Here is a 17216-nt window from a genome sequence, read left to right as displayed (position 1 = left end):
AGTCTGATGCAAATCATTTACATATGCCACTTTGTGTTCTGGATCTAGAATTGATTTGATGTTCAGAAGGCAACATTTAGTTCTCCAGAGACTGCAGGGATCAGAAGAAATAATTTATAATAATGCTTGTCATACACAGGAGACAGAATCTGCAGTGCAGTGTGACCATACTTGTACGGGGGTGGGGGGGTGGGGGTGGGGGTGTTACATTTATAAATGAATCTAACTGATAGAGGCATTTGCGTAGACCAGCAAGAATTGATGTTGTATTTTTTTTCTCTAGAAAATGAAACTGTGCTGAATGAAGGAGCATTTTAGGAGCTTGTAAGGATTTGCCAAGAGTGAACTGGACAGAGTACAGTAACATGCATTGTAAGCCCTTATTTTCTTCTGGTTTGTGTCCACCTCTGCTGTTCCTTTCTTTTATAACCCTGTGCAGACATACAATAAACGTGCCTAAAGTCAGATTGATGGTAGCTGAGCGTTGAAAGAAAAATAAAGGTTGCTGACTCTTCAAAGCAGGAGGAGCCGTTCTGCTAGACACTGGGCCAGTAACAAAACCTCCCTTGCACTCCAGCTCAGATAAGCAACCAGGCAGGCATAGAAGGAGTCTGTCTTCTGTTATCAGGTCTGTGCACAGGGCTGGAGACAGAGTATTATCTTCATTCCTGAGAACACATGGCAGCAGGTTTTGAGATCAAACATATACATTCCACTGAGTCCAAGATAGACTTGTTTGATTTCTAATGCCCAAGCTACTGAAACAGTAAAGTTCTGACACCAATGGTCAATGTTTTTGCATTCATAAAGCATTAATACACTCTTTGACACTTATTTGCTGTATTTATTTTCATTAATTAAACAAAATACATTTGAATTCAAAGTAGTTTTTTTTTCATGGTAAAAGTTAACTATATGGCTGTATTAACATTGGCAATAATGACTTTGCCTTTCTTGTCCAAGGATACATTTCAGATGTCCTGAGGCAACTTTTCCACAGTTAGTTTTTCCAGTCCAGGTGATTCATTACATCTGCTGTATCATAAGGCATTGTGAATCACAGGCTGTGAATGGACATATGTGTAAGCAGCTGCAGCAGATGTATTATGGGGCTTTTGCTAACAGCTAATTCCTTCACCAGTAGTTAATTTTACCTTGTTACTGTTTGCTTGGGGGCTTTTCAGTTGTTTTTTCTCCATCTCAACCAGTTTGGAATTGGATACTGTACAAACTGAAAATCTAATTTCCTTGGGGGGGGGGGGGGGGGGGTGTCTCCCTAGCAGGAAATGAGGGTAAATAAAGATGTCCCCCTGCCTTTTCAGCTGCCAGTGTGAACGGAACAAACACAATCGCAAGCCGATAAGGGATAATTATAACAAACATTTTTCATCCGAGAGAGAGAGAGACAGAGAGATTTTTCAACCTGCTGGTGCCATCGCAGATGTCCGTAAAACACTTATTAATGTGATCAGCCTCAAAACCATATTGCTTATCTGCTTTGCTGGATGCTGAGAAAGCTTTTCTCTTACATAAGGCATTGAAGAAATGAGAGCACGAGAAGCTATGGCAATAACAAACTCGTCTAAATTTTTTTAAGTCTTTGAGTTAAAAAAAAAAAAAAAAAAAAAAAAAAAAAACAAAAAAAAACTTTTTCATCATTGACTTTACTAGAGAAGACTGAGGTGAAATCAAGAATCTGAGTGGCATTGGGAAAACAAACTGCAGATAAAAAAAAGAAACCATTTGATTATATCTGCAGTCCATAACTGCCCGTTTCGTCGTCAGAAACTAGTCTTTGGATATATACATGCGTTGTTAATCGCCATTCCTACTAAGGCACAAAAAGGGTCATTTTGTCCATGAGCTGGTGGTTATGTAGAATAAAAGGAACACAGAGAGAGAAGTAAACTAATCTAACAAAAGTACATGTGATTTTATACAATCCAAAAGCAATTTCAGATGGGGTTTGGAATCATGTCGGAACTGCGTTTAACATACGCAACACATATTGTCACTTCTACTTATTGTATTCTGCTTTTCTCTTTTTGTCTTTTAAATAAAGATACAGGTACTGCCTAATATTTTGTGGGTCATACAGTAATGATCTGTGTTGACATTGTGATTCCTGTATGAGACCAACAGTGCTGTAGTGTTTAAAACAGAAAAAAAAAGTATCTGTGCTGCAATCTATGTACTCTGGACCAGATCCATATTGCTTGGTAAATTCTTCAATCTAGCCAGGCAGTGTGTGCTCTAATAACCAGTCTGGGTTTATATAAAGTATATACTATGTATAGAAATATTTGAACTGCAGGGTTTTGCAAGCAATCAAGAGGTACCCCTGATGGAGATTAGGCCATTTCTAAGAGCCAATAAAAAAACCTTTAATGTAAAGTGCATGACTAAGATGTATTCAAATGTTACAGAACACCTTGGAAAGAATACCTGTGTCCCGTATTGTCTGTATAGCAGCGTTACATTTTTAAACAAATTGATAAAAAGAAATATCAAAACTGTCGGGAATGTGTTGAAAACAAATGCTGTGATGTAAACAACACGGGATATAGCGTAGGTAAAATGATGTGTTTCTTGAACATTGCAAGGGGTCTGTAACACTTTGATACATCCAGGGGTGGTAGATCTAGGGAAGTTACTAATTTAATTCTGCACACTCCCAGTTAATTAGCTTTTAACAAATCAGTTGATGACCAGGTGTTTCTCAATTTCCAGATAAAGCTAACCTATTATTCCATGTATTTGAAGAAAAATCCAACTTTATTATTATTTTTTTTCAGGAATAATCGGTTTCCTCTGATTTTATATAATATTAATTTAATATGCCAGAAGGTCTAGTACTTTTCTCTTCTGAGCATAATGTCTTATTTCTAAAAACTGCTATGAACTACAAATAAATATTACTCCAGATTTGCAATCTGTATTGTACAGTATGTACTTATACCTTCCTTATATTCCCTTACCAATCTAAGAATGTAATTCAATTTTGTGAAATCAGGCTCACACAGAGAATACCTGCTGGATTACTGCACACAACAGAACATTAAATAGGGTTCAGATGTAGCAGCTTCCTGTTACCTTCAAGCCAGATTTTCACATGGTTTGCGGTGCTTGTGTAAACCACCCTTTTTATAACCTTATAAAAAACCAAAATACAATTCAGTGCTTCCTCTCCTTTTTGCCATAATGGACTCTCTCCTTTTTCTGGGAACAAATAAAAAAAAGGGGGGAGAAGTCATGATTAAGAGTGTGCTGCGACAGGTACAGTTGTGGATAAGTGCGGACAAACAAAACGCAAGTTTTATACTTCATCAATCTGAGGAAATCCAAAATCAGCTTTTGAATTTGAATTTTAACATAGAAAAATGTAAAAATATAAGACAAGCAGTGCGATATACACAGAAAGAAGAACCACCAGGTGAAATCTCCAATAGAGACCAAGTCAGCAGTTGAGCCTGGGTGGCATAGTGTCTACCACTTTGGCTTTTTTAAGTTGCAAGACAGGGATTTTAGGTTTTGGTCGTCGCAGCCTAGCTGTAAACTTTGGACCACAAAAGAAGAATTTTGTTACCTTTTCATAAATTGCTCCCTTTTATGTGGCAGCCTTTTAGACAATACCCAGTATGGTCAGGCCTCTCGTTTGCCTTATAATTCCCAACCACAATCACTTGTATTCTTGTTATGAGGCAGAAAACGAATAGCACGGTCTCCACTACGCCCCCCCCCCCAACTACAGCGTCTAATGTAAAAAATTAATAATAAAATACAAAATGTATTTTTTCAAAAAGCATCTGAATACATGCCATACCCATGTGTTGTTTTTATAGTGATCTTTGGGAGGTTGTGAGAGACTGCCCTGCCAACCTTTTGTTTGCCTCCCTGTCACCAGCATCATACAATACATATTTATTCACTGTACCTTGGATCAGTAATCTGCCTTTACAGCACCTGTTGAACAGATGTTGAGGTAAGCGCCTATAAGAATAGCTCAAGGTGAAACGGTTTAAAGCAGGAATTACTGTTCTTGGAATGTTGCCGGTTTTGTTATTGGAGACTGTTGCTTAATATATAAAAGATGTGTTTTTTTTTTTTTTTTTTTTTGCTTGAGTGCACAGATTTTACAAAGGATATTGTTTCATATACCAGAGGATTATGGACATACTGGTAGATGTTAGATATTTCTTAAAGTGAACGATTCATTTCTACTGTGTTTTTTGTACATTTTAGTAGACAAGTTTATAGTTTTGTATGTTATCAAACAAGTCAGTCAGTAAAAATGCAAGCCTCCTCAGTTCACAGTGTTTGCAAAGGTCAAGGATCAGTAACGTTTACTGTATTTATTCTTGTGAATGACCCCATGCTTGATTTTCTTTTCTAAATCTAACTAAACTGCACATTTCTTTTCCAATTCTTTGCCCTTTTTCTAGTCACAGTCCTCAGAAGGATTTGAGTTCTCAGACATTTCCCATGTTGAGAAAAGGAGTCTGAGCCAGACTTGTCCTTCACAGGTTCCCAAAGATACTCCTGTCTCATCTCCAACCTCACGACAGCAGCAGCCTCAGGACAATGGGGTTCCAGCAGCCCTGGCTAGCACCCTGGAACATATAGTGTGCCAGCTGGATGTCCTTACCCAGGTAATTAGAAGCCAGCATCCATTTGGTGGTGCTTTTAGTCCTTTTAGTCTGTCAGACGTTCTTATGCATGGTTCTAGATTTGTCTCTACTGGTATGGTTTGGGATGTATTTCACAGAGATATTTGTTTAACATATCGCCCTGATTTGAACTAATGCACCCTCCCTATAGCTGCCTCTTATTTGAATGTCTCATTCAGCACTGAAGAAGACAGTATATAATTGCCTCTGCTGCAGGGTTTACTGTTGCATGTCCCTTTTTTACTGTTTAGGGATCGTTCACTACCTTGCCAGGTTTTTCTTTTGCAGGAACTCTAGTTTCAGTTAAGAAATGATTAATTCTTAAATTTGAGGGACTAAAAACGCTGTTTTTTTTTACAATACATCATTCACTTGTTTGTATAAAAGGCTCTGATATGGGGGTGTATACCGTAAAGTCCAGTTTAATTCCCCTATGAGTTTGTACTGTTAGAATAGCCCCACCATGTCCCAGTTATTATGCAGCAGAACACTTCCTATCCTAGTGCTCTTAAAACAAGTTGATCTGTCTGTGTGAGTACCAACGAAGCCTTCTCCACAGCTCTGAAGACTGATTACAGTCATTAGTTATAATTGTTTTAAATATGTGCATGTATATAATAACCCAAGTGACAGTTGTGATATTATCTGCATTAGATTTCATGGGCATTTATTAATATTACAATCTGACTGTGTGCATCAAGGGCCGTCTGCAGTGGCTTTAATTGTCACTAAGTGGGTCACTGCACTTATAAGTGTAGACACCAAAGGATGGGCTAATGCGTTCTTACCTAATGGGCTTCATCATTCTGTTAATTGTTGTACTGATGGTGTGGGCAGCGTATCAGGCAAGACTGCTTCAGTTTACACTGGTAATGGTATATTGTGGAGGGAGACTGCATGATTTTGTTTGCTAACTGAAGAGGCCCCTTTTCCTGGCAGACTTCAGCAAGCCAAAGTAAGGGGCAGGGAATGTGTGTGTGTGTGTGTGTGTGTTTATTTTTTTCTGGGAATGCATTAGGAAAGCATCTCTCTTCTTTCTGGAGGAAATGGAAACACTGTATTCTGATAAAGGCACAGTAGGCATGGCTTGTGTTTTGAATATCGGTTGGTCTGTACACTGTTTTTATTTATAGCCCTTGACTGTAAGATAACACAGACACTCGCTGACTGGCAGATAAATTTGGGAGTGTTTTATTTCAGCCTTTTTGACTCTTAAAGACTCTTTCACATTCTTGTTTCATGGGATATCTAGTCTCCATTTATTGGGAAATTTAATACTCAGAAGCCTAGATCCTTTGGTGTCAAATAAACTGCTGCAGTGGGAAACTCAAGACTCTTGAGGCTTTATTGCATCTTTTTCTGCTCACCTTGCAGCTCAGTTCAATCATACAAAATACTGCGCTGTGGCTAGGCCTTGACTCAAGGTCACTTACCCAGCATTTGCAAGCCACTATCGTAATAAATAAATGTTTTGTTTTTATCTTAAAGTAACACTATGACAAATGTGGAAATTTCATGTTCGGATATCCGTTCAAGATTCAGACAAGTATTCGAATATGTGTTAATTTTCTAAAAGTTATCAAAACCAATATATCTAACACTTTATTAAAGTAGAAAAATATCCCACAGGTAAGAATACGTTTGAAAACCTTACTTTACCCTTGTCAATTAACTGTAAACATGGGATGCCATACAGTAGGAACAATATTTATTTCAGGCAAAAACAGCACAGAAAGTTGACACCATGACTTATATATATAAAATCCCTGCCATTGCCATAGACCAGGAGTGGCCAACCCATGTTCCTGGAGAGCGTCAATCCTGCAGGTTTTGTAGGTAGCTCTAAATCATCAATCGCTAAATACCTGGAACAAACAGTCATTCTGACCAATTAAGCCCAATCATTAAGTCAATTACATCATTAAGAGGTTGGGGTAAAACAAAAACCAGGACACCCTGAGACTCTCCAGGACCAGGGTTGGCCACCCCTGTCATAGATGCATGTTGATACATTTTAAAATCATTGCCACTTAAAAGCAAAATGGTAAATTGTGTGCTGTGTAAACTGGTGAACGTCAATTGAAATACATGTGACAGCAGGAATGACTCTCTAAACTGACGATTGTTTGGTTTTGCACCTTCCTGGCCAGACCCAGCTAGTGCAATTGCATTAGGACACTGAGTAAAAGTAGGTTATATTTTCTTAAGGGGCTGGTGCCGGTGGTTAACCCAATATATATGTGTTGTGGCACTGTTTAGCTTGCTATAAACCCATGGGGGTGATCCAATTTTCAACAAAAAGCTTATTTTCTTTCTAGTCTGTATACTTTAAAATATTTATTTTTACTGACAAAGAACATTAGAAATCCAGATTGTTGTAGAGAGGGCAAAAAACTGGGTGACTGTCAGTCTGAGGCTAGCAAATGAGTAAAGACCGTTAGGGTGCGGCATTTTAAATAGACAAAGCCACTGAGCCAGCTGGCATGGTACCTTTTCTTATACTTAAGTGTTTGAAACAAAGCAAATAAAATATATGTATTTTTAATACATGTGCCACTGATAATTCCAATGTCAAACAGACTTGTGGAAGCGTAATGATGGCAATTCAGTTGGAGCCAGAGCTGTTCATAAGCTTTAGATTTGTAAATATGAAATCTTTTTTTTTTTTTTTTTTTTTTTTATTGTTACCACAGGGTGACTCACAGTATTAGTCAGTGGAACATAAAAGAAATCGCCTATAAGGAAAATGTATCATTACTGTGAACTAGCACAGCAGTTGCTAGTCTAATCTTAAACATAAGGACAGTCATTGATTAAGGAAAGGCAATTAAACTCAACATTGCATAATATTTATTTAGTAAATTCAGTCAGAAGAAAAGTGATTGCTTTAACCCATTCTCTCTGGGCTCTGCTATAAAGTAAATGTGGCTCTGTTGGTTATACCAGTTATTTATAATTGTCTAAAAGCAATCAGAAGCCAATTTTACAGTCTACTCAATACACAATATTTAAAACTGGTACAGATTTTTAGGGTAACTTCTGATACATTTTCTTAGTTACAAAGAAACTGTACTGACCAGACTTTTTGCATGGTAGGATGCAATGGCAAATTTGGTTGTGTTTAGGTTTATGGTAGTTAAACCATTATAATGTCCTAAGGACTGCAAAGGTGATCTGGAATAAGAAGTTGAAGGTTATTTTTGTACCTCAATTAATCCACAGTGACTGTGGACAACGCTATAATAAACAGACATTACAACTGATAACGTCTTCACAACTCTTTCAGCTGGCAAGATAAAAAAAAGAAAGAATGAAACTTTCTTAGGGCAGGGATTGTCTTTTAGCCTTTGATATCAATAACTGAGTGCATCCCTATGTTGGAGCCATAAATAAGCACCGATGTAAAATTACATTCAAAGATAACCCATTCCGAAAACAGTACTCCACTGAGCTAGAGGGCTTTTGATCCATCTTATCTTTTTTCGGAAGGATGTGGATAATTATTCATTCCTGCATTTTAAGTGTCTTTTAAAAAGTGACTTGTTATGCTGTACAACAAGAAGCCTAATTTATTCCAGCTGTGATTAGTTTAGCTGTAGCCTTTGTTTGCTCGGGGCCAGTATTTTGATGTTTGCTCTGTGTTGATCTTCACAAATTAAGCCATGCCAGTGTGCTCCCTTTGCTGTTGAATGTTTCCATGTGTTTTTATTGCTTGACCTGGATGCTGGTATTTGTCCGTTACCTGGGGGGGTGGGCAGGAGGGGAGCAGTGCAGCAGATGGTTTCCATTGTGAGTGGAAGTGGTTTTGTGCCACTGCACCTCCAATAGCATGTGATAAATAGCTCTGGTCTTCATGAAGACAGGGGTGAAGAGGCGACCATGCACATGGGACCATTTATTGACATTCCAGGCCTTCATCCATTCACAGGGAGCAGTTCCCTCTGACCTATCAGGCAGGTCTTCTCCTCTTCCCAGTCACGCTTTGGCAACTTCTTCAAAGTCTTATGAAGTGACTCCCTTTATCTCCTTGACACTTTCCTTATTAGCAGTGGTATAAGTAAACCCACCTTGCACCATGCCTAACCTCATAACAAAGCAAGGGGATGGAGGGGCTTAGCCCTTGTTCGCTGTATTTATCACAAATGTGTTCTGAGTCACACATACTGATAAATCATCTCCTGATCACTTGATTTATCATCGAACTCCTCAGTAATGGTATCCAAGTCATTATTTTATTACTATAACATCTCAAAAAGCTTGGCAAATGTCTGATTTTGTTTGAGTGCTGGATGCAGAAGCAGCTGTCTTGCATGTTTATGTCTGTGTTATGTCTGTGGTGAAGGGACTATGTGTATTGCTCAGATCTGCCTCTTTTTTTGTCTTATCTCGGCCATTAAAGTCTTTTCTCTGCTTTGTTTGGAAATAACGACTAGGGGCCTGTGAATGACATATTTTTGATGATGTTGGACCTGGTCTGCAAAGGACTGTAAAGGGTTAATAGTGCCTCTTGACAGCTTGTAAGGTTTAAAGGGACTATGTGTATCCTGTAACCTCAGATATAGCCTCATTCTTTCTTTGTGGATTATCTACCATTAAATGTTTGTTGGACTAACACTTTACCCCACCGGTTTAGAAGTAAGTTTTTTCCCAGCAGAAATGAAATATATTATAAGTAGGCTTGCTACTATTCTTTTATTTTTTATTTTTTTTACCAAATTGACGATTAATATCGACGTTTATTTTAGAAAGAATTTACCATTTTTTTCTATCTGTTTTTCCATTCAAGCAGAATGGGTGAAATCGACCGCTATACTTAAAAAAAAAAAAAAAAAAAAAAAAAAAAAAAACAGACTTTTTATGCCATTGAGAAACGTCTTATTTAGCGAAACCCCTTTATCATATTCAACATGCAAAAAAACATGGTTATCAACATTCTAATTGAAATAACGTTTGGTCACAGCAGAGCTTACCTTGTATAGATATACAGTAGGTCCTACACAAATTTAAAAAATTGTCTCAAATAAACCGTAGGAAACGCAGCATATAAAAGTGTATTAACCCAGACTTTTGTAGCATACATTTCTGAGTAAAAATAATATGCACAGAACGAAACATTAGATAGTTGAACAGAACTAACTTGCACGTATTATTTGGAGTCTGAGCACCCCCTCTCCTACTTCAGGCTCAGCACAGCTGGACTCAGTAACTGGAAGGTAAGGCAGACAGGCCCGCCTCGTCCTGCCGCGGACACTTCAGCCGTAGATCAGGGTATTTTGCACAATATTCATTAAGTGATTTCCTCTTGTGCCCCATTTTCAAATCATACTAGTAACTGTCACCGTATACCTATAGCAAAAGCCTACCTATGCCTTAACCTGCTAATTTCAAAGTGGGCACTTTGAGTGCCAGGCGCTGCAGCTGGCAAATGAAAGTGCACAGTCGGTGCAGGTCTTGATGACTGAGAGTCATTTCAGTGAATGTGAGCATTGTAACGCTACTTCAAAGAGATCTGTCACAACAGGGTGAAATGACAGTGACAGTGAAACTACTGTACTAACAGACCACTGAGATGATTGACAGCAACCCCTAGCCATTCAGAGCGGAAAGAAGACTGGACAGACAGTAAATATAAAAACTACACAAACTAGAGATGATTTCTAAATGATTCTTTTTGGTAAGAAAAATTAAAAATAGCGAGTGGGTTTTATTGACGTTTATCCTATATAAATTTATTTCAGTCAAACTCATATTTTTTGGGGAATTTGACATCTAACGAGCTTTAACAATTAATATCGAAAAGTGGCAAGCTTAATTGTAAGTGTTGAAGTTACAAGCTCCTGTATGCATCTTTTTTATTTTAGTAATGTTTTGTACTGTTGTGTTACAAACAGAGATTTCAAAGTGTGAAGCAATGTGAACAGCATAAAAGATGCAGACTTTCCAAACTGTACTGAGAAATATGTGTATTGGATTTGAGCTAGGAAACCATAGTTTATTGGACTTCACCCAGTACGCTTAAAATTGTTCCTGTTAAACTATCATTCAACCAATAATAGTACAGAATTGTAAAACGGTATCATGGATCAGTTTAAATAAGCAGTTTATATGTGTATACTAACTTAATCATGAGTGTGCCTCTTGTCTCTGGAGTTTCGTAACATACTAAGCTAAATAAAAGTATTACTGGTATTAATAATTTTATATTTAGTACTCGCTTCTCATCTAGCTGAACAACAAACTATAAAGAAGATCTTCAGAGGAAAGAAAAAAAAAGTTAGACTTTACCTGAACCTTAAAGGCTGTGGATGTAGAAGCTCCTGCCAAGGACAAAAGTGTAGGATTCCTGCTGTCATTTTACAAACAAAATGAGGTGCCTGTCGTTGTGTGTCTTTATGGACGTGCAGTAATACCTAGAGAACTACTGGCCAATTGTGATTAGCTACAGCATGCTGTATGACAAGTTATAGAGAGTATGAGAACCTGGGATGCATGGAGATACTGTGCGGCGGTGCTGTATGTATGCCATGCATACATTTTGTACACAGATGATGAAGCTTGTTGGGATTGTGACACTAATGGCTCCACTTTTGTATTTGCAGGAGGATAAATGTTATTATGCATACAATAATTATTGTTAAACAATAAGCAAAAAAAAAAAAAAAAAAAAAAAAAAACATTATTAAAAAAATAAGAAAAACCCTGATGATTTTGATAAAACTGGTTTGTCCTCTGCCATACAGGGTGAATGATATCGCTGGCAGCACAGCTTGCAAGCTCATGATGGTGTGATAAGCACACTGTATTGATTGGAAAAGCACACTCTGATTCTGGCTGGCGGAGAAGAATGGGAAGGAAATGCGAAACCCTTTCCCTGTAGCATGAAATACCAGCAGACGTTATCTTGTTATGGCTCCTTGGCCCCGCGAGACTTATTCAGGAAGCCTGTTGACTCTCGATTCTCAGACTCAGCCGCATGTTGGAGCGCACAAAACACAGCCATTCCCGAGCTGTGATGACCCCAAACCCTCTGCTGGAACAGTGCAGTCGCTGTTGTCTGAGAACCCTCAGGGCCATCATAACTGTGACTAGAACATACAAAAAGAAGTTTCTTTTTTTAAGCATTCACAGAGAATAAATGAAATTGCAAAGCTAAAAATAGCAATTACTAACCTTGCAAGCAAGACTGATTCTCTGTATGTCTGGCGTATTTTGTGTATGGGGGCTTGTGAGCTAAAAATTGCTGTGCGGATCCCTTTGTCTGACCAGTATTAAAATAACCTGTTGTTCCCTCTTTTTAAATTAGATAGCCTTGCTTTAGTTGACAGTGCTATATTTAACTGTTCTTGTACATAGCACTGTTGTATGTATTGTAATGGAGTTTTGTTGATTTCAGTCCTTGAGTCGAGGTTTTTATCCATTCATGTGCTTTATGAAATACCTCTGTAGTCTTTTGTCTCTGTCAAAAGATTCTACACTTGCCTCAGATGACAGATGCCAGCACAGCTTTGCAATTTCATGCTGCACAGAAATATGACAGCTTTTCTTTTTTTTTTTTTTCAAAACTATGGCAGTTACCTGTATGGTAGCTCAAAGCATGCTAGCTGGGATGACCTGAAGGTTAAACATAATTTTATGTTGGTTGTGGTAGCTTTACTTACTCCTAGACTACTTCATTTCAATCCCTCGTCTAAACCTTATATTAAGGTATTATTTATTATTTAGGTCTCTTTTATGCAAGAAAAATCATTGTATATGGTCTTAGGGTATTTGAAGCAAGTTCACAATATATGTGAACTTGAAACTCAGTAATAGCATATTGCAGTAATAATGTGTGCGTGTGTGTGTGTGTGTGTATGTGTGTGTGTGTATATATATAAAATATTCTTTTTTCTTTTTAGCTCTGATCATTAAATGATGGCTCCAGTCTTGTTGCTTCTCTGTCTCTCTGGAATGTTAACAATATAAAATTGAGTATATGTGTGAAATGTTGGTCTATTTTAAATTGATTTTTTTTTTTTTTCATAATGGAAAGAAGTGATGGACGAAATAAAAAAACAGACATCTTCAGTTGCTTTTTAATGCTTTAAATCAAAACGTTTGTTGGCGCACCCTAATTTACTTCCTTTCCCATTTTTACCTATTATCCTTATTTTGTACATCCACAACAGAATGTTGTTCATATCTCCTGCCTTTCAACTCCCAAGCACTCGTCTGTACAAGATGAAGGAAGCACAGTCCAAACTGCAGTGACATTCAATTGCAGTTTCATTTTAATTAACTAAGGGGCTCTCTGAAGCACTTTGAGTCTGTGGAGCTCAGCCTGTCAGTCGCCAATCTGGACAATATATGTAAGGCAAGTCTGCAGGCAAGGTAACTCCAACCACTTCAGTGCTCCCATGGGATCAGGGACAAGTATATCATGAAATTGATATATTTGGCTTTTGAAACTCCTTCTGTTTCAGATGATTCTCCTTCAAAAAATTATCCATCCATCTGCTGAAGACTGAACAAAAAAGTCTATAGTTGTAAAGATTGTCCTATTGCCAGTGCATTCTTTTTGACAGTCCACAAAAGCACTTAAAACACGAACCATTAAAGCTAGCTCAGTTTGATATGTACACTGCATTCCAAGTATCGGTTGATTCAGGACAATGATGCTTATTCATGGTGGCGTGCTTATTCAAAATGACAAAATCTTATATGGAATCGTATTTCAGGGACTCATTCGGGATGTAAAGCAGATACAGCTGGCTTTTCTGTCTGCTTCTGAATCTGCGTGTGCAGCCAGAAACAAATACAATAGCATAGTGTATACTGCATATGGGCTGTGTTTGTAACCAGCTGTGGGCTTGTCATGTGTCTGTGTGTAAGTGAATGAAACCTTAATCATGTTTCATTTTAGTAAACATAGTAAAAATGGTTGGATTCAGATATCTTTAACTGCTTGTGTGTACTAGTAAATAAACATCCAGGATCCTGAGTATATCATTTACTTTACTGAAAGACAGGTCTGATCTTTTTTTATGCGTCTTGATTTAAAGTTATTTGTATAATTTGAAATATCCCTTTAGAGCCTGCTTATAAAAAACAATCATTAGACATTAACAGTTGTTTTAGGTGCATAACTGAACAGAGACTGACTTTGACTGAAGACAAGCTCAGAGAGTGCATTGACAGCCAGCAGATGATCACACTACAGCTTCATACTAGTAAATAAACATCCAGGATCCTGAGTATATCATTTACTTTACTGAAAGACAGGTCTGATCTTTTTTTATGCGTCTTGATTTAAAGTTATTTGTATAATTTGAAATATCCCTTTAGAGCCTGCTTATAAAAAACAATACATCACTAAGTTATTTAAAGACTAGTTTCTTTTATGTGTTTGTTTGCATAACTGAATAGATTTATTCCTGAGCTCATCCTTAATCCAGTTTAGTATGTGTGAGCCCAATTGAGCTCTTGCAGGTGAATGTTTGTTTTCTGTTCCTTAATTGAAGTGCTGTGTTTGACATTGTGTCTTATTAAACTAAATGTAAATATTCTCTATTTTTGTACAAAACTGTTTTGTGAATTTTCTTTTAACATTTTGCCATCTGTACAATTTTGTAGCTTAAAAAAATGAATATGAATATATAATATATGAATGTTCTCAAATAAGGAAAAGAAAATGAGAATGTGGTCTTGTTTTTTTTCTTGTTAGCAGAAGATGTGAAAGTGGTGTATATCTATCAATTATAAATCACCTCACGATGCCCACTGTGCTTCATTGTTAAAGCTAATTAAAAATTTGCATTTCTGAAGTTATTTATGCTTTCTTTGTATTCACTCACTTTTTGTGATCACTTTCACAGAGCAAATTGAACAGAAGAAGTGGCGATGAAACTCCCCGGGCAGCATATCTTATGCATACTGGGCTGCAGTGCTCTACGGTTCAAACCAAAGCCATTACCTGCAGTACGATAAAAAGGTAGAGGTAGCATGTGTTTAGTTTCATTTCTGGTTAATAAAAAAAAAAAATGGTCCGTGTCGTTTGTCTGCTGTATTTAATAAGAGGAGAGGTTCCGATATCGAAACGCTACACTGAGCTGGGGTGTGACATAGAGGGCGCTGTTGACTGCAAGAGTGGCTGAAGACTTATGTGGTGTGGGCATGTGACCCTGTATTAGCCAGTTGGGCTGCTACAGTTCAGGTTTTAATTAACCAGTAATGGTAGCAAAGGAAATACATTGCTTTACTACATAGAGTTAAAAGTACAGTGGGCTAATCCCCCCCACCCCCCCTCTTATTCCAATGAATAAGCCTACGTATCATTGAAAAATGTTTGATTCATGGGTGTCTGTTTTGATAAAAAAAAAAAAAAAAAAGAGAGAGCCTTATCTAAACCACAAAACAGAGTGACTGGCCGTTAATTATTTTACATTATCTTATTTCCTCTGCTTCAGTACTAGGAACAAACAACTGTATTCATTTCAGCAAAATCTGCAATCCTGGTCTGCAAAGGTTATTCATAAAAGCAGTGTCAAACTTCAGCATGGTCCAGATGTCAGCTGAACTAGGAGATCACCTGACAGCACAGAGTCTGAGACACCTCTGTTTCAAAGCTAAAATAACACTAAAATTAGACTCAGATAAAAGTGACGTAGGTGCTGTATAACAGGCAGTCCAAAAAAACTAAAGTGCTATAATTGAAAACTTTTTGTCTGTAAAGGGTACATTTTCTTTTAAAGTGGTAAACAAACTATTTAGACCTACAAGCGTGTGTTCCAGAATTGGTTTCGACCCACAACTGGGTTTAGATTTTTGGAATCCCATTTTTTTTTTTTAAGCAGCAGTGGTTCAGTGGTTATGACTGACACTAGGGGGTGTACAAGCGATGTTGTGATTTGATTTGCCAGCTGAAACTGCATAGTCTGCTCTGCTGGCCTCATTTTGTGGGACACCAAACCAGCCATCGAAGTGCTACTTGAAATAGCACGACGTGTGTTGGTAAGACTGCAGGAATCCAGATTTACCTGCTCACTTCAATAAACGTAGCCTGTCATTCAAACACTGCCTGTCGGTGGAGGAGCGCGACACTGGTTAGGTTTTTTCTAAAATAAAGTAACGCTCTGTGAATTTTCAAATGATTTTGTTATAAACATTTGCAAGTTATATATTATAAGGTGCATTTTCATTGTGCTGATTCTGGGACTGCAGCCACAAATGTAAACATCCTACCAAGCTGCCTGAAGCAGTACATCATGCCAAAAAAATATTGAACATTATTACAAGTGATCCAGGACTAAAACAGCACCTCAAGGTCCCATTCATCTTACAGGTATTGTTATAACCTATATGGATGTGAAGGTGTCTATAATGTGACTGCATATCAATGAAGAGTAATTATAAAACAAGCAGCCACAGAACTTGCAGCTGCCCGCATACAAAACTCATAAGACCAATTGAACTTTCCCTCGGGGTGACCTAGGATTAAAACGTCAACACAAAACCTAACAGTAGAAAAATAGCAATTTTATCACAAATATGTTTTTATTAATGTTGAGGGTTTTATTTATTTATTTATTTATTTTAAGCTCTTCACCTCTGTCTGGTATGATATTTTATATTGCTTAAAAAGTCTCCTAGTGTTAAATAATTCTGTTTTTGCCCTGCAGTCTAACAAATTAAATATGGTATGGCATATACCTCTATTTGTTTTTCATTTTTAGTATAATTGATTCTGGTATTGGGTGTGTGCACCATGCTATTTTTTTAATTAATATTAGCAATTGAGGTGTCACAAGGTGATGCTATGTACTATAGGAGAGATAATATTTATATTACTGTACTTGTAGAGACAAAATCAGGACTTTTAAATCAAAATTTAAATCCCTAAATGAAGCTTTCAGCCAAGTTCTTTAAAAAAAAAAAATTGTTGTCATTAAAGTTGCCAGACAGATGACCTCATTAGAGTTTCTGCAAGAGGCTCTGTTGTGTCCTGATTGGTCCCGAGGGGAGCTGCGTATGCCTGCAGGCTGCAGAAAATGAATTTTCAATTACTCTCTGTAGAGTGTGTTAAACACAGCCATGGTCCATGGAAAAAATAAATCCTCAAGCAAGGCCCACTGTTCCTTCCTGTCTGGGAGCTGGCATTGAACTGGGCCCCGCTTTACCCACTGAGCAAACACTTGCTTGGCACGGTTATGAGAGAGCGCTTGAGAGGGAATTATAAAAACTGGTTTCAATAAATATACCATGAAATGTGTTTTGGGTAACTGCTTTTTTTTTTTTTTTTTCCTGGCAGCCCTTCTTGTTTAAGATATGTTTGAGTGTTTACGGCACGTGCAGCCAAAGAATCACTGGGAGAACTCTCGATCCAGAATTTCCACCCTCTGTTGTGGACGACGGTACATCTGCATTTAGTTTGCTTGTGGTAGAGTCTTTGTTTCGGGATAGCACTATGTCATGGTTCTTTCTGTCCAGCAACACAGAAAAATGATCTGGAAGTGATTGCAGGCTCTATATCTCTGTACTTCGCCACTATTAAAAAAAAAACAGATTCATCAG

The 17216-nt window shown here is 37.6% G+C and overlaps 1 protein-coding gene across 1 annotated transcript in view; it reads left to right on the top strand.

Moving 5' to 3' along the window:
• LOC121328389 (POC1 centriolar protein homolog A-like) overlaps positions 1 to 14992 on the top strand; it is a 47721-nt gene extending 32729 nt beyond the window's left edge. Inside the window, exons 10-11 of the mRNA XM_041273020.1 lie at positions 4443 to 4649; positions 14522 to 14992. Of these exons, the coding sequence (XP_041128954.1) occupies positions 4443 to 4649; positions 14522 to 14641 (327 nt within the window). The 3' untranslated portion in view covers positions 14642 to 14992. The remainder of the gene's footprint in view (positions 1 to 4442; positions 4650 to 14521) is intronic.
• The last annotated feature ends 2224 nt before the right edge of the window (positions 14993 to 17216 follow it).

Source organism: Polyodon spathula, chromosome 16 (genome assembly GCF_017654505.1).
Source record: "Polyodon spathula isolate WHYD16114869_AA chromosome 16, ASM1765450v1, whole genome shotgun sequence".
In the NCBI taxonomy this organism is placed as follows: domain Eukaryota; kingdom Metazoa; phylum Chordata; class Actinopteri; order Acipenseriformes; family Polyodontidae; genus Polyodon; species Polyodon spathula.
This window is presented reverse-complemented; position numbering and strand designations above follow the sequence as displayed.